Here is a 17,961-nt window from a genome sequence, read left to right on the forward strand (position 1 = left end):
AACGTATCTGCAGCGCGGCGGCTGGTTCTTTGGATCTGGTCATCTCTTTGCAGGCAGGCAAGAAGAGCGCAGCAAGAAATAGTCATTCATTGTGTGTGTATATATTAAAAGGTACTGTTCTTCTTTGATTTTAGCAAAGCACAGCAATTGCCAATAACATAACAATCACAGGTTTCAGAGCAGCAGCCGTGTTAGTCTGTATTCGCAAAAAGAAAAGGAGGACTTGGGGCACCTTAGAAAGGAACCAATTTATTTGAGCATTTGAGCAAATAGATTGGTTAGTCTCTAAGGTATAACAATCACAAACTCTTGTAATGTACAGTATACCAACAATATGTAATTTAATTTCTTGAAGCGTTCTTTTCCACAGGTTCTTATATTTAAAGTGTAGTAACATCAGTTAATTGCTGGTGGGTGTTTAGACAACCCTTTCTCAGTGATTAACTCTACAAAGAACTCACCCAGGGGACACCCCAGAAGGGAACAATCATGTAAATTATTTGTTAACTGAGATTTTTAGGCAAAACTTCTTTGTACAAGGAATACAAATATAATTATAAAGTTAGGAGTACTCATAATAGTGAAATATATATTATAGCCAGTAGGCCTCCAGGTTTCCAGAGCAGCACAAGTCAAACATGGCCAGTAGCTAAGTGTGAAAATGTGCAGTTGAAGATAACCAGTTTTTTAAGTAACACTTCATCATAAAGATGTTTTATTTTCCACTCATATGAACGCTGCTGGTATTTTTGCTCACTGCACTGCTCATTAATAAAACCAGGGGGCAGCCATTCCTCATGTTAAGCAGCACTTATTTGCAGAAGAGATCCCATTGTGCTCACACTTGCAAGTGTTCCCCTGGGGAAGAGAGTTGAAGAAGGCACAAGTGGCTTGTTGCATTGCTGAATGGAAGGTGCACAGATACCAGGGTGACAGGAAGGCTACAAGAACCTGAATAGATTAAGCTACACAGGTGAGCAAGTACTTTTCAGTTTAATTCAGATTTGTAGCATTTGACTTTGTGTCAGCATAAACTAGATGAAGTAGTAATTTTATACAGGAGTTCACATATTTAGTCAGAATGTGGACCACTTCTTATGAGAGAACTGGTGGCCCACCTCCCTGGCACTATCCCCATTACGAGCCCATTCTCTAGAGAAATTACAATACTTGATGAATCTGTACATTACAATTAATGCTCTTCAAGATCAAGAAAGCCTCCTTTCCCAAACCAAATTCCACTATTTCATTTTTCTCTTCATTGAATCTCCCCAGCACCTTCCTCCCCACCAAGCCACCCCTCTCCTCCTATTTGCCCCATTCAATCATTCATCTTAATCATTCAGGTCTAGATCTTCAAAGGGAGTTAGGTGCTTAATTCCCTTTCATTTCAAGGGACTGGGAGCTAGGTGCCTAAATAGCTTTGAAGATCTGGGCCTGAGGCCTTTGCCTCACTTGAACCTGACCAGTACTCAGTCTAACATAAACGAAGAGATGTGTGTGTGGCTAACCCTAGAACAAGGAGCCTTCCCTGCTACTCAGACCCTGGATATGGAATCCCAGTCTCTTGGGTCAATCCCTCTGCTCTGGAGTGTAACTGCACCTTGGTCTAGATGGCCCAAGAGTCCAGGTTCAAGTGTCTGACCATCACTGGAGCAGACACTTCTCAATGTATTACTTCTAGTTGATTAAAGGAGTGGGGGAAAGCTATTCTCAACAGAAATGACAGAGACCCGTGTATTAGAACTACAGTACTAAGACGCCAGGATCCTTCAGATCTCTGTTCGGAACCGCAGTGTGCTCCCAGCCATTTTCCTCTCATAATCTTCATTGAATCTCTCATTCTGGGCCACAGTAAAGTGATTCTTCCAGTCTCCAGCAATCCCTGAAACAAAAAGAGAATGAAACAGCAAAGCCCCTTGCTGAAGCAAAAGAACTCCCGATGTTGGAAAATGAAATAGAAATAGTATCAAGAAAACATTAATAGTCTAAATTCTACACTCAATTACATGCTTTTCTCTAGCTCAGGGGTTCTCAAACGGGGGGTCATGACCCCTCAGGGGGTTGCAAAGTTATTACGTGGGGGGTTGAAGCTGTCAGCCTCCACCCCCAAATCCTGCTTCACCTCCATCATTTTATAATAGTGTTAAATATTTAAAATGTGTTTTTAATGTATAAGGGGGGGGGGTCACACACAGGCTTGCTATGTGAAAGGGGTCACCAACACAAAAGTTTGAGAACCTCTGCATCAAGCTCCAATAAACTTGTGGGGGTGTAACGGAGGCCAGAATTTGAACCTAGATTTATTAAGTAAATACATTTTTCATGCACCACTAACAAAAGTGTAGTTAATTAAAGTGAGCGTTATACAAAAAGTTAATGAGGGCCAGATCCTTCACAGTGCTGAGCACTCCCCACCTTCCAGTAGCTGCTATATGCAAGAAGAGCTAGTCTGCCTAACACTTTGAGCACCTTTTCCATATACTGGGGACAAAAGGCATCAAGAAAAATGCTGGCATCCAGGATAGCTGATTGATAAAAATAGCAGACTTTGAAAAAAAATGTTTTGGTAGCAATTAGCTTTTAACTGGAATTTAGTCACTGAAAACTTGCTGAACTGAAATATTGTATTGATCAATTTTCTAATTGTTTGTGGAAGCACTGGGTGGATGCCAGAGAAAGCAGGCCAGCTAACCAGATCCTGCATTCCATATCGATTGTTTTAATCATAGTTTTAGTATGGAAATTATTCCCTCTCACCTATATTATATTAGTAAACATGTTTATTACAGTACTGTCCAGGGAAGAGCAAAACTGGGCTAGGCACTGTACACACAGAGTAATAAACAGTTCTGGTCCCAAACAGCTCACACACTGTACACACAGAGTAATAAACAGTTCTGGTCCCAAACAGCTCACACACTGTACACACAGAGTAATAAACAGTTCTGGTCTGAAACAGCTCACACAGTATCATTGTGTCTTGTGGCAGTGCTCTGGCTTTGCCTCAGGGGGTCCTGTGCTTCTAGGTGGTTAGGGCTTGCCTCCGAGGTTTGCTGTGACCCTCAGTGTAGCCTCTTTCCCCTCCTAGAGGCAAGGGTTACAGCTTACTGATCCACCATCATCAGCCAGTCAATGGGTTTGGTGTAAGAGCCCTCTTTAGTCCCTGTCTTCCTACTCAGGGAGCATTTTTGTAGAGGTGTGGGAAGGGTTGCGGGGAACCCACACCCACCCTCTTCTCTGGGTTCCAGTCCAGGGACCCTAATGGCACCAGCAACAGGTAGTTTTCCTATACTACCAGAGCTATAACCCTTCCCTGGGTTACTTCCCCAAACGGCCCCTCCTAGCACCTCTCCCCCCTTGGTACCTGACCACACTTCTTCTCCCGGGTCTTTTACCTCTCACCTTCTTTCTCCCAGTCTTTCCACAACACACCTTCTTACTCCCAGCTATTACCAGTCAGTGTCTCTGAAGGAGCTTCCTTTTAAACTAGTCCCAGATGGTTCTAAATGGACTTCAGGTGATCTGATTAGCCTGTTTCCCTTGATTGTTTCAAATTTGTTCCAAGTGTCTTATGGAGTCTGCCTGACTTCATGGCTTCTAGCACCTTCCTGACCACTCTGGGGCACTCCCTGCCCCGGTCACTCAGGGAACAGAAAACTATTCGTCCAGTGTGTTTTCCTTCTACCAGACTCCTGCACCGAACCGATCTGGGTCTGTCACAGTCTGTACTCCAGCCTTTGATTCTATTTTTATTTTTCTCAGTTGTCTCCTATGGCCAACATGCTTCTTTGCTTTTCTTTTTCTAGTGAATGTGAGGCAAGGCAAAGATATCTTATGGAGATGTGGGGATTTAGAGCCAAATTTTGAAAGAGCGTAGCTCCCATTTAGGCACTGGAAAAAAGTGGCCAGATTTTCAGAAGTCTTTAACAGGCGACAGCTCCCGTTGTTCTCAGTGGGAGCCGCTGGATGCTCGGCACTTCTGAAAAATCCAGTCACTTCGTTTTGATGTTTAACAAGCTGAACTCTTGAAAATCTGGCTCTACTGCCCCCATTTTGTCAAAGATCAAGTTCTAAAGAGGTAGCAGCAGCAGAGTGCAGGCTTGTGTAATGACACTCTGCTCTGTTCTTCGGGTGACTACTTCTAGGGGTCAGAGTGTAGTTCAGTCTCCATGCCCACTCAGTCCTTGGCCTCTTTCATGAGAGTGGGGTTGCTAATTAGTGTCTTATGTCACAGCATCTGTGAGATATAAACACCGGTCCACTAGAAATGGTACCACCAACCTATTTTACACAAGCTACTGAAAAGCCATCAGATATAAACATGACCACCTTTCTGGGTAGCTTACGAAGGAAAACTGGATGAAAAAGTATCTTCCTGTTACAACTGAGGAGAAGAAAAATGGTTGCTAGTGCCTGTGTGAATCCTTACCTTTACGCATGAAAGGGGAGATGCTTTGATCCATTATATCACTTGGGGTCATCTTATAATTTGTGGTGAGATTCTCTTTCATCATTTCAAATGAAGTGTGATAGACGATCCTGTCCAGAACCTCCTCCTTCAGATCCTTCCCCAGGACCTGCATCACCTTGCAAATTTCACGCTTTGGATCCTACAGAAAGACAAGTGGCACTTCAGATGGTGTGCGGTGGGACCCAGTGGCTCAACTAGTCAAGTGAAAGTCGCCGCCACCATGTAACGTAGTGAAAGTCTAGAACTTTTATGAGGTGCCAACAACCTTAGTTGTTCCACTGTATCAAAACTAATATCCAGCAATCCAGCAATACATTTCATCAACCTTGCCCCCAATTCTTACCCCCCTTCCCAAAATAAAAAGGAGATTAATAGCCAAAAAATCTCCTTCTTTGTCTCCCTCCCTAGCATTAGCACATTGCACAGGCAACAGTAATTCTGGCACTGCCTAACTTTTGAGTACTTGACTTTGCAACCCAAATAATGTTATTTTAACATAGTTTTTTGGGGGGGTGTAATATGTTTAGAGAAAGAGAGACCAAGACTGGTCTGTAACTCACCAGTCCCATTGCTTTATTTAGAAAGTGATGCAGACAGCCACTCTGGAGGGACCCTAATTCCAGCCACATCTTCCCCAGCCAGTCACAGAATTCTTAGGGCCGTATCCGCAGCTGCTCTAAATTACTGCAGCCCTACTGGCTACACCAGTGGAACTATGCTGATTTGTGGACCTGGCCCTTATTCTCAGACTTCACTTCCTCTTCAGCAATATGTGGATGCTAAACTTCAGGATAACCCAGCTCCAAATACTAGCCCATATTACTGTTAATTGGGAAGGTAGTGACTAATTCCATTTCATATAGTTCAAAGCTAGAGTTGGGATGTTTTCCCAAATCTCTCTGGTATGGAAATCATCCAAGATCAGGCTCTCATGCATTTCTGGTACTGCTGGATTGGAAATACCCACTTCCTCTCCCAGCTAAAACCAGGAATTCCAGAGTGAAATTAAAGGGAACAGGAGCAACTGCTCTCTTTCACATCCCCATCTAAACTTCATTTGGGTCTGAGCGAGGGGTTAAGTCACTTCTAGACTAGCTCCCCCATCTTTAATAACATGCTTCCCTAACTTTCCCCTCCTCTTCCTGCCTCTTAATAAATGTGCTACATCAACATTTTTAAATGAGAGTTAAAAGTCTCTTTAAAGAAAGCAGCCCTCTTTTGGTGCTTGCTCTTCAAGCGATGCACTCCATAAGGCTGTACTCTAGCATGGGCAAGAGGCTTTGGGAAAGCAGAATGGCCCAGTGGTTAGGGCACTAGCTTGGGACTCAGGACACCTGGATTCAGTTCCTTGTTCTGCCACACACTTCCTGTGTGACCCTGGGCAAGTCACTTAACCTCTCTATGCCTCAGTTCTCCAGCTGTAAAAATGGGGATAATAGCACCCAACCTCCTCACAGGGGTGTTATGAGGATAAATCCATTTGATATCGTGAAGTGCTCATAATAAATCTAGACACAGTTCTAAATAAGGGAGAATAAGTGGGGAAGGAGGGAGGCTCACAGCTCAGGGGTAGTATTAGCACCAACCAAAGCATTTAAAGAGTCACAGTCTGGGCCTTTTACTCATGGTGGACTGCACTACCCTAGAGAGACACATTCTCTTCAGGACAGCCAGACTGATCTTCAGATGGACATTGCACAGTAGGGTAAGGCATTGAACAGGTGTCAGATTTGTTGCCTCCATCCTGGTGCATGTGGAGTGGCCCCTGAAGTGGTTACTTGTTGCCCTCTCACCTCTTTCATGTCCTCATAGAACAAGTATAATATGGGATGGTCCTTTCTCTTCTCCCACCAGCCTTTCACATGGTCATACCAGGAACCATACGCAACTAAAAGAGGCAAAGGTATACAAATACTCTTAGTGACATGAGCGTGTCAGGTCACTGGGGCTCATGTTATCTTTTGGCTGAATGCCGCTGAAATGCACTGTGTGTGCAGTTACTATGACATCATGTGAAAATCGGGTACCTGGGCACAAACCACCAGGTGTGGCTATATGCAAACACTAGGTCAAATTCTTTGCCCCTTTGGTCCCACTGGCAGGTTGGAATCCTCAACTATTATTATATGTGACTGGAGCAGAAACTAGATATTACCTGACTCTTATAGAAATGCAGCTTAGGGCCAGATCCCAGCTGGCATTGGCATACTTTCAATGAAGTCAATCCCCAGCTGGTGTAAATCAGTGTGGCGTCATTAAAGTAAATGGACCAGATCCTTAGCTAGTGTAAATTAGCCATAGCTCCATTGAAGTCAATGCATCTATGCTGATTTACAGCTGCTGGGGATCTGGCCCTACATTATAGTTATATAAGGTCTGGGCCAGTGGACCCACTGCTGTGCAGATTCCCCAACCACTGCTCCCTCTGAAGGGGAGCATAGATGCAGTGGAGGCTACTCAAACTGTCCGGTCTAATAGGAAAGTTCCCTCCCTCAGTTCTCACTGCATTTCCTAGTACTCAGAGACTACACTGAAAGGCACAGCGTCTAAGTTTCCCACCGAGAGGCAGAACTTGGCCTGAATAAATTCACCTGCAGTTGCAAGTCTCTTTTCCTTTATGCTTCAAGCAGCATCAATTTAAAACCCCAGGAACATGAATTGCTAACAGATGTCAGTCTCACCTCTGCCTGCCATGTATTTCTCAATGTATTGCTCCCAAGTGCCGGGGTCTGGATGCAGCTGGTTCATCAGGTCAAAATGGTAGAAAGAAACAGCTACATCTTTGGCATTTCGGGCAACATAGATCACCTGTGGCAGGAAGAAGAGAAGAATCCATGTTGCCTCGGCGACCTTGAGTTCTGAGTGGCTCTAGACTTGGATTTTCAGAGGTGCCTAAGGGAGTTGGGTGCCTAATTTCCTTAGGCTTCTTTCAAAATCCCAGCCCTACTGCAGGGGATCCAAATTGTGGCTCAAGGGCCAAATTAAAGCTGAGGGATTGAAAGCACCCCTGGACACTGTGGTCTGAGAGTAGAGCACCGTGGACTGGGCATGGGAATAGAAGCTACAGGAGTGCTAATTCTGGTTCTGCTAATTCTGGTTTTCCACTGACACTTTCTGTGGTCTTGGGTCGATCTCTCTGTTTCTCAGTTTCCCCATCTGTAAAAATGGGGAAAACAACAACACACATTTCTGCCAGTGTAACCCAGTGCACAGACCCCGCAGAGATGGAAATTCTGGCGGTACTAGAACTCCACCAGGGGAACAACGGGCAGGCAGCAGAACCACCAAAGGGAGTGGTGTTTGCCAAGGAGGGATTGTGACCAGGATGCCTGGGGGATTAGTGAATTCACTGCATCCCCCGGGGGCCTCCTTGTGGGCCTCAGTCACAGGTTAAACCAGCCTACCTCTGAAGGAAGGAAACAATGCAATCCCAGTCTGCCCTGCCTTGGGTCGCATCCTCCTACTCCCCTGGGTGCAGCAGTCAATGGGTCTGCTCCCATGTGCATTCAGACATAGCTGTTCATATAGTGGCAAAATACATCATGCCCGGCAGGGCCAACATGGCTACAGAGAAGTGAGCTGGATTGTATTCTGGCTCTCACCCCATCAGGCGGAATTGTTAGTTGAGTTGTAATTGTGAGACCACATTTACCCCTCAGTTATGTGTGGGTAACCTCATTGAAGACAATGGAGATTGCCCAGGAAGAAGTATTTTAAGACAATGGGTGCTGCACAGATGTTGGTGATGTTGGCAGAATTTGCTTTCCAGGATCTTTGTTACTGATGATGATGTATGAGCCAGAAAGAATCCAGTCTGTTTGTCAGATCCCAGGGTGAGCCTGCAAAGCTGACGGCTGGAAAAACATCTTACTCAACACTGAGTGAATGTTATCTAAAGGAATTGGAATCCCGTGAGGTCAATTTTAATGGGAACTGGACATCCTGATCTCTTAGGGATCTTTGAAAATCTCAGCCTAAATATGAATCCAAACTTGCATCCCAATGTTGTAAATGTAAAGCTGCAAAACTGCTGCTCTAGGTAGCTATCAGCATGGAAACTCACAAATAAATCTCTTCCCACTGGAGAAAAGAGTCAGTGGGTAAAAATGAGGGAGAGGAACCTGGCAAAGGGTGGGACTAGCGTGAGTATTCTGTGTGCTCAAGGCACATGATACTTCCCCCATCAGCCTATTGTCCAGAAGGTCTGAGTTCCCAACTCCTGGTTACCTTGCAGCCATTTTCCCAGAAGGACATTGGAAGGAGCTGGACTGGAAGGTGGGTTTTCACTAAACGAGGAGATGGCTTCTTGGCTAATTGCTCTGTACCTGGTAAGCAAAGGTTCAAAGGGATCATTGATGCTGATAGAGAAGGCATTAACGGTAACATTTCCAAAAGCACCCAAGTCTCACTGAAAGGAACCGAACCCAGATCTCCTGAGTCTTAGGCCAGTGCTCTATCCACAATCCCTTCTTTCCTCTCCTGAGCTGCAAGCCAGCCGCACTGAATCACTGACTGTTTTGTCTGTAGTCACCCAACACTAGTGCTACATTTACCTGGTGACATCTTCCCAGGGATAGCAAATTCCAACATGGGCACTTTGTTGAAAATTGCATCTCGCTTGCATTTATCAGGATCTCCATCATTCAGAATCATGTCCACAATTTCACTTATCCATGTAGTGCCTGGAAACAAGATGAGAGAAGAAAAATCCAGTCAAGAACCAGGTTTATCCACCAAGGAACAGTCAAGCAAGAACCTCATCCACTGTTCGTCCAGCCAAGACAACAGCACTTACGGTATTCAGCCTATTCATTTACGATCTTCAGTATTCTAGCTCAATGGTTCTCAACTGTGGGTCGCAACCCCATCTTAATGGGGTCACCGCTTAGACTTGCTGAGACCCAGGTTCAAAGCTGAATCCTGAGCCCCATCATCTGACCCCCCCTGCCTGGGGCTGAAGCCCTTGGGCTTAGGCTATGGGTCCCTCCCCCACCCGAGGCAGTGGGGCTCAGGATTTGGATTTGGCCCCCCAACCTAGGGTGGCAGGGCTCAAGAGGACTCAGGCTTCGGTCCTCCCTCCTGGGGTCATGTAGCAATTTTTTTTGTCAGAAGGGGGGGGTTGCAGTGCAATGAAGTTTGAGAACTCCTGTTCTAGCTACATCTCTTCTACTCTCCTGAGGCTGAGTAGCAATGGAATATCATTAATCTGTAGCCAAACATTACAGTTTGCCAGCATTGTCAGAAGTTACTGATGGCAAGCGGCCCACTTCAGAGCTCTTTTTGTAGAAGGTCTGCAACACCTTGCAACCACACCCATTTTCAGGGATGGTGTGAGGCCTCTCCTAGGCCAACACAATTGCTAGTTGATTTTCTATTGTTATGTTTTTGATGAACATCATCACTGTGCTCAGCAGCTGCCTACAAGACACAGGAAAAGACACAGCCCTGGTCTACACTAGGACTTTAGGTCGAATTTAGCAGCATTAAATCGATGTAAACCTGCACCCGTCCACACAATGAAGCCCTTTATTTCAACTTAAAGGGCTCTTAAAATCGATTTCCTTACTCCACCCCTGACAAGTGGATTAGCGCTTAAATCGGCCTTGCCGGCTCGAATTTGGGGTACTGTGGACACAATTCGACGGTATTGGCTTCCGGGAGCTATCCCAGAGTACTCCATTCTGACCGCTTTGGACAGCACTCTCAACTCAGATGCACTGGCCAGGTAGACAGAAAAAGAACCGCGAACTTTTGAATCTCATTTCCTGTTTGGCCAGTGTGGCAAGCTGCAGGTGACCATGCAGAGCTCATCAGCACAGGTGACCATGATGGAGTCCCAGAATCGCAAAAGAGCTCCAGCATGGACCGAACGGGAGGTACGGGATCTGATCGCTGTATGGGGAGAGGAATCCATGCTATCAGAACTCCGTTCCAGTTTTCAAAATGCCAAAACCTTTGTCAAAATCTCCCAGGGCATGAAGGACAGAGGCCATAACAGGGACCCGAAGCAGTGCCGCGTGAAACTGAAGGAGCTGAGACAAGCCTACCAGAAAACCAGAGAGGCGAATGGCCGCTCCGGGTCAGAGCCCCAAACACGCCGCTTCTATGATGAGCTGCATGCCATTTTAGGGGGTTCAGCCACCACTACCCCAGCCGTGTTGTTTGACTCCTTCAATGGAGATGGAGGCAATACGGAAGCAGGTTTTGGGGACGAAGATGATGATGATGAGGTTGTAGATAGCTCACAGCAAGCAAGCGGAGAAACCTTTTTTCCCGACAGCCAGGAACTGTTTCTCACCCTGGACCTGGAGCCAGTACCCCCCGAACCCACCCAAGGCTGCCTCCTGGACCCAGCAGGCAGAGAAGGGACCTCCGGTGAGTGTACCTTTTAAAATACCATACATGGTTTAAAAGCAAGCATGTGAAAGGATTACTTTGCCCTGGCATTCGCGGCCCTCCTGGATGTACTCCCAAAGCCTTTGCAAAAGGTTTCTGGGGAGGGCAGCCTTATTGCATCCTTCATGGTAGGACACTTTACCACTCCAGGCCAGTAACACGTACTCGGGAATCATTGTACAACAAAGCATTGCAGTGTATGTTTGCTGGCGTTCAAACAACATCCGTTCTGTATCTCTCTGTGTTATCCTCAGGAGAGTGATATAATTCATGGTCACCTGGTTGAAATAGGGTGCTTTTCTTCAGGGGACACTCAGAGGAGCCCATTCCTGCTGGGCTGCTTGCCTGTGGCTAAACAGAAATGTTCCCCGCTGTTAGCCACAGGGAGAGGGGAAGGTTGAGGGGGTAGCCATGCGGTGGGGGGAGGCAAAATGCGACCTTGTAACGAAAGCACATGTGCTATGTATGTAATGTTAACAGCAAGGTTTACCCTGAAAGAGTGTAGCCACTGTTTTATAAAATGTGTCTTTTTAAATACCGCTGTCCCTTTTTTTTTCCTCCACCAGCTGCATGTGTTTCAAGGATCACAGGATCTTCTCCTTCCCAGAGGCTATTGAAGCTTAGAAAGAAAAAAAAACGCACTCGCGATGAAATGTTCTCCGAGCTCATGCTGTCCTCCCACACTGACAGAGCACAGACGAATGCGTGGAGGCAAATAATGTCAGAGTGCAGGAAAGCACAAAATGACCGGGAGGAGAGGTGGCGGGCTGAAGAGAGTAAGTGGTGGGCTGAAGAGAGTAAGTGGCGGGCTGAAGACAGGGCTGAAGCTCAAATGTGGCGGCAGTGTGATGAGAGGAGGCAGGATTCAATGCTGAGGCTGCTGGAGGACCAAACCAGTATGCTCCAGTGTATGGTTGAGCTGCAGCAAAGGCAGCTGGAGCACAGACTGCCACTACAGCCCCTGTCTAACCAACCGCCCGCCTCCCCAAGTTCCATAGCCTCCACACCCAGACGCCCAAGAACGCGGTGGGGGGGCCACCGGCCAACCAGCCACTCCGCCACAGAGGATTGCCCAAAAAAAAGAAGGCTGGCGTTCAATAAATTTTAAAGTTGTAAACTTTTAAAGTTCTGTGTGGCATTTTCCTTCCCTCCTCCACCACCCTTCCTGGGCTACCTTGGTAGTCATCCCCCTATTTGTGTGATGAATGAATAAAGAATGCATGAATGTGAAGCAACAATGACTTTATTGCCTCTGCAAGCGGTGATTGAAGGGAGGAGGAGAGGGTGGTTAGCTTACAGGAAAGTAAAGTGAACCAAGGGGTGGGGGGTTTCATCAAGGAGAAACAAAGAGAACTTTCACTCCGTAGCCTGGCCAGTCATGAAACTGGTCTTCAAAGCTTCTCTGATGCGCACTGCGCCCTCCTGTGCTCTTCTAACCGCCCTGGTGTCAGGCTGCACGTAACCAGCAGCCAGACAATTTGTCTCAACCTCCCACCCCGCCATAAACATCTCCTCCTTACTCTCACAGATATTGTGGAGTGCCCAGCAAGCAGTAATAACAGTGGGAATATTGGTTTTGCTGAGGTCTAACTGAGTCAGTAAACTGCACCAGCGCGCTTTTAAATGTCCAAATGCACATTCTACCACCATTCTGCACTTGCTCAGCCTGTAGTTGAACAGCTCCTGACTACTGTCCAGGCTGCCTGTGTACTGCTTCATGAGCCATGGCATTAAGGGGTAGGCTGGGTCCCCAAGGATACATATAGGCATTTCAACATCTCCAACGGTTATTTTCTGGTCTGGGAATAAAGTCCCTTCCTGCAGCTTTTGAAACAGACCAGAGTTCCTGAAGATGCGAGCATCATGTACCTTTCCCGGCCATCCCACGTTGATGTTAGTAAAACGTCCCTTGTGATCCACCAGTGCTTGCAGCACTATTGAAAAGTACCCCTTGCGATTTATGTACATGCCGGCTTGGTGTTCCAGTGCCAAGATAGGGATATGGGTTCCATCTATGGCCCCACCACAGTTAGGGGAATCCCATTGCAGCAAAGCCATCCACTATGACCTGCATATTTCCCAGGGTCACTACCCTTCATATCAGCAGATCTTTGATTGCGTTGGCTACTTGCATCACAGCAGCCCCCACAGTAGATTTGCCCACTCCAAATTGATTCCCGACTGACCGGTAGCTGTCTGGCATTGCAAGCTTCCACAGGGTTATTGCCACTCGCTTCTCAACTGGGAGGGCTGCTCTCATCTTGGTATTCATGCGCCTCAGGGCAGGGGAAAGCAAGTCACAAAGTTCCATGAAAGTGCCCTTACGCATGCAAAAGTTTTGCAGCCACTGGGAATCGTCCCAGACCTGCAATACCATGCGGTCCCACCAGTCTGTGCTTGTTTCCCGGGCCCAGAATCGACGTTCCACCGCATGAACCTGCCCCATTAGCACCATGATGCCCGCATTGCCAGGGCCCATGCTTTGAGAGAAGTCTGTGTCCATGTCCTCATCACTCTTGTCACTGTGCTGACGTCGCCTACTCGCCCGGTATCGCTTTGCCAGGTTCTAGTGCTGCATATACTGCTGGATAATGCGTGTGATGTTTAATGTGCTCCTAATTGCCAAAGTGATCTGAGCGGGCTCCATGCTTGCCGTGGTATGGCGTCTGCACAGAAAAAAGGCGCAGAACGATTGTCTGCCGTTGCCCTGACGGAGAGAGGGGTGACTGACGACATGGCTTACAGGGAATTAAAATCAACAAAGGGGGTGGCTTTATATCAAGGAGAAACAAAAACGACTGTCACACAGAATGGCCCCCTCAAGAATTGAACTCAAAACCCTGGGTTTAGCAGGCCAATGCTCAACCCACTAAACTATCCCTCCCTCTTGTATTTCAGGCAGGACTTCATGGAGGGAAGGAGGGAGGGGGGAGCAACTGAATACAAAACAAATCTGGTCTATTTCTTGTTTTGATCCACTCCATCTATCTTTTATATCTTTGGCTGGCAGCAGACGGTGCAGAAGGACTAGCCATCCTCATCTCCTGCCTGCCCTGCAAAAGATGGTACAATAGGACTGCTGGTCATCTATATTTCCTGCCCGCTCACCATAAGATGGTACAATAGGACTGCCTGCAGGACTAAAGAGAGTGACCTGGTCGAGTCACTCCTAATGTAGTCCCTGCACCCATGTCTGCCCAGCCGCTTCTGACCGACGCGGCCAGGAGCACCTCAGACATGACGATGACGGCTACCAGTCCTATTGTACCATCTGCTGCCACAAGGCAATGGGTTGCTGCTGCTGTGTAGCAATGCAGTACCGTGTCTGCCAGCACCCAGAAGACATACGGTGACAATGAGCTGAGCGGGCTCCATGCTTGCCGTGGTATGGCGTCTGCACAGGTAACTCAGGAAAAAAGGTGCAAAACGATTGTCTGCTGTTGCTTTCACGGAGGGAGGGAGGGAACGGGGGCCTGATGACATGTACCCAGAACCACCAGCGACGATGTTTTTTGCCCCATCAGGCATTGGGATCTCAACCCAGAATTCCAGTGGGCAGCGGAGACTGCAGGAACTGTGGGATAGCTCCCCACAGTGCAACGCTCCGGAAGTCGACGCTTGCCTCGGTACTGTGGAATCACTCTGCCGAGTTAATGCACTTAGAGCATTTTGTGTGGGGACACACACAATCGACTATTTAAAAACGATTTCTAAAAAAATCGACTTCTATAAATTCAACCTAATTTCGTAGTGTAGACATACCCAAAGTATGCTGGGACCTGACCTTAGTGACTCCACAAAGTCTCCAGCCCCTTACAACCCAGATAGTGTTATACTGGAAACATTAATACATTAATAAATCGACCTAACGCAGTTTATGTCGACCTAACTTTGTAGTGTAGACCAGGCCTGAGTCTCCAGACTAGCAAGGCACATCCCCAAACACTAGGACAGCCCAAGAAAATACTAAGTTAAGTTTGTCCCTTTATATTCTGGGGGAGGGGAAATGCCCATCCGTCTCCCTGTGACTGCATGGTGCCTGGGTATGCCCATTTCAGATGCTTGAGGCCATAGAAAGGTCATTTCAGAAAGGAACAAACCCCAGCCCAGAATGGTTTGGCATTCAATTTGATGGAATCATTTCCAATGAGCGGAATGCAGTCTGGGAGCTGTGAAATGCTGGAAAGTCTCCTTGGCATTCTTGCTCATTATTGTTAGCAACAGCTGTGAATCAGTGGAGCTGCTTTGCTTTCACAAGGGGAGTATGATGGGGCTTGAAGGGACCCCCCTACATTTCCAGGACCATAGGGCATGGCTCAGTGTGGCTCCTAATCCAGAAAGCCATGAAAACTCACCAGATTTGGGGTACGTGGCTATCACGATGTCATCTGGCTTACTCTGGAAGTTGTCAATCCTTTCCCAGTTGTATGAAAACGCGCAGACCATTGGAATGTCACAGACTATCCTCCAGTCCTGCCGAAGGTAATCTGGTAAAGCCATGCTGAGGGGGAGAGTTCAGCAGAGTATAACTGGCAGGACAGAAGACGGGAGAGCAGCTGGACAGGAATCTCATTTATGTTCCCAGTGCTCTCAGACACTCAGTTGAGCATGGCGGGATATTTCTTTTTTTGCAGCAGCTGGCCTGTCCCTTTCCAGCTGTTTAATAGCGCATGCCCTTGGCTATGTTTCCATTAAAAACTGAGGCAGCAAAGGAATTTCTGATGAGCGCAAACCATACCACCTTTCACAACATTAGATAACAGACAGCAGCATGTTTCGAAAGAGTTCATTGCTCCGCTTTCTAACCTACTGACTCCTTTGTCAGTATAGGGGGGTGGAGATGGAGGGTATGCAGAAGTCTTATGTTCAGGCTCTCTCAGATCTCACCCAGAAAAAGCAAACAGTTTTTATTACCTAAAAGAGTAAAGGACCTTGATCCTCAATGCCAAGAAAATTGCTTTTAAAGGCTGGAGAGATGCAAAGGAACAAATATTTGTAGTAGGCCAGACCCATGCATTGTTTTCCCGCTGTACGTGATGGATGGGGACTCAGGAGACCTGGAGTCTGTTCTCAGCTATACCTTGTCCTTGGACAAGCCACATAATCTCTCTGTGCCTCAGTTCCCTATCTGCAAAGTGGAGATGATGATAGTCCCTTTCTCACATGCTTTCTCTATATAGACTCTTTGGGGCAGAGGCTGACTTTCTACGTGTTTGTACAGCGCCTAGCACAATGGAGCCTTGAATTTAATCAAGGTCTCTAGCAGCTACCATAATAAAAATAATACAAAAAGGGGGGACCTTTTGTCATAATAATCAAGGTGGGCCGTTTCCAGCAGTTGACAAGAACCTGTGAGGAACAGTGGCAGGGAGGAAGGTATAAACATGGGGAAATAGTTTTACTTTGTGTAATGACACATCCACTTCCAGTCTTTATTCAAGCATAAGTTAACTGTATCCAGTTTGCAAATTAATTCCAATTCAGCAGTCTCTCATTGGAGTCTGTTTTTGAAGTTTTTTTTATTGAAGAATTGCCACTTTTAGGTCTGTAATCGATTCCCCCCGCTCTCCTGCTGGTAATAGCTCACCTTACCTGATCATTCTTGTTACAGTCTGTATGGTAACACCCATTGTTTCATGTACTCTGTGTATATAAAATTTCCCACTGTATTTTCCCCTGCATGCATCCAATGAAGTGAGCTGTAGCTCACGAAAGCTTATGCTCAAATAAATTCGTTAGTCTCTAAGGTGCCACAAGTACTCCTTTTCTTTTTGCGGATACAGACTAACACGGCTGCTACTCTGAAACTTTAAGCAGTAAGGAAAATGACGGACAGTGTCAACTCTCATTACCCTTCATGAACCCTCTTCATTCCTGCCAACACACAAGGCAGGAGAGGAAAGTTTAGTTTTGTCTCTTCAGACCTTATTTTCCTCTGAAAAAAGCAAATGAAGAATATTTTAGTTGCTGCTCAGAAATGGTCACATTTTAGAAGCTGCTGAGCAAAGGAATTTTAGAGAAAGGCAAATAAAGATGCTGTAAACTAGCAAATAATTTACCATTGTGAGTCTTAAAGTCATATGTAAATCACCAGACAATTCATAATCCTGTCCCCCTCTCCTTTTACAAAATCTAAGCTTGGAGTCTGCATCACTGACCATTTCTGCAGTCCCAGATTAAAATGAGTCATGTGTTGAAGCGCTAATAAAAGTATAGATCCATTTTATAATTGTGCATCCAGCCCTACCTTTCCCCAGTGCACACAACTCCTCTTCCCAGGTCTTAGATGGAGAAATCACAAGACTGTGCATTGAACATTCCAGTCTGGAGAGTTTGCAGTGCCAAATCCTCCTAAAAATGCCCAGGTTTCTTCCTGGATGTGTATACCACCAGTCCTAGACAGGCTGCTCTGCCTGGCTGTTCGCTCAGACAACGGAACAGACAGACAAACTCCTAACAGTAACAGGCCAAAGAGTTGAAGTCTGAGTTTACCTTTCTCCTCTGGCAGTTCTGCTCTTGTGGGGAGAAGGAAAGGCTGTATGAACTCGCATGATCTTCACAAGGATATTGTGAAAGGATTGGGGCGGGCTCATTGCGCTGGCAAGAACATAAAAAGCCTTCAGGAACTGCAGCCAAGGAAAACAAAACGTCCCAGTTCTATGAACAGTGTCTGTGAGAGGGAGGGGTTTGGGAGTCAGAGATAAGCTCGGCGGAAGGCCAGGGAGGAATACCTTCAACTTGCTGAGAGGCTCCAAAATGAGGCCAATTGGAAAAGGCAGGAGGCCAGGGTCACCATGTCCCCTGGGCTATTCCAAGAGCAGTGAGGAATGCAGGTGTTTCTTCTGGGTCAAGGTCATATTCAGGAGCAGGTGATGCACATGACTGCCTGGAGTGCCAGGCTTGAGGGGCGCTGGGCTCAGGATGCTGGGAAAATAGAATGTTTGAAGTGAAATGTTTTAGGTATTCCGTATGTGACTTCATTTTTAACTAACCTCCTAAAATGTTCTGGATCTTTGTAGAATTTCATAGAATCTTCCAGACTCTCTCAAAACCACATTTTCCTTGAACCTCCTAGACTGTTATCAGCCATG

General features: G+C 46.5%; 1 protein-coding gene across 3 annotated transcripts; it reads right to left on the minus strand.

Annotated features, from left to right (window-relative positions):
• Positions 1–977: 977 nt before the first annotated feature.
• LOC140910090 (sulfotransferase 1B1-like) lies at positions 978–17,502 on the minus strand. Of its 3 annotated transcripts, none has more exons than XM_073340262.1 (8): positions 17,363–17,502; positions 15,226–15,371; positions 9,028–9,156; positions 8,702–8,799; positions 7,156–7,282; positions 6,268–6,362; positions 4,433–4,613; positions 978–1,885 (listed from the first exon to the last, which is right to left on the minus strand). In XM_073340262.1, the coding sequence occupies exons 1-8, from the start codon at positions 17,461–17,463 to the stop codon at positions 1,773–1,775; spliced, it is 990 nt and encodes a 329-aa protein (XP_073196363.1). In that variant the 5' UTR covers positions 17,464–17,502; the 3' UTR covers positions 978–1,772. The 3 variants fall into 3 exon arrangements, with proteins under 3 accessions (XP_073196363.1, XP_073196364.1, XP_073196365.1); XM_073340263.1 differs by having other exon boundaries at positions 17,118–17,400; XM_073340264.1 differs by lacking the exon at positions 15,226–15,371 and having other exon boundaries at positions 17,118–17,401.
• Positions 17,503–17,961: the final 459 nt, after the last annotated feature.

The sequence above is a fragment of the Lepidochelys kempii genome, chromosome 4 (genome assembly GCF_965140265.1).
Source record: "Lepidochelys kempii isolate rLepKem1 chromosome 4, rLepKem1.hap2, whole genome shotgun sequence".
In the NCBI taxonomy this organism is placed as follows: Eukaryota; Metazoa; Chordata; order Testudines; family Cheloniidae; genus Lepidochelys; species Lepidochelys kempii.

Bases quoted from the DNA above. Each gene is read 5' to 3' on its own strand.
- LOC140910090 (XM_073340262.1), bottom strand. From the start codon at position 17,463: ATGAGCCCGCCCCAATCCTTTCACAATATCCTTGTGAAGATCATGCGA. The intron at 7,283-8,701 runs GTAACCAGGAGT...TTCCTGCCACAG, and splicing joins TCTGGGAAAATGGCTGCAAG to GTGATCTATGTTGCCCGAAA. The intron at 6,363-7,155 runs GTGAGACTGACA...TGCCTCTTTTAG, and splicing joins GAAATACATGGCAGGCAGAG to TTGCGTATGGTTCCTGGTAT.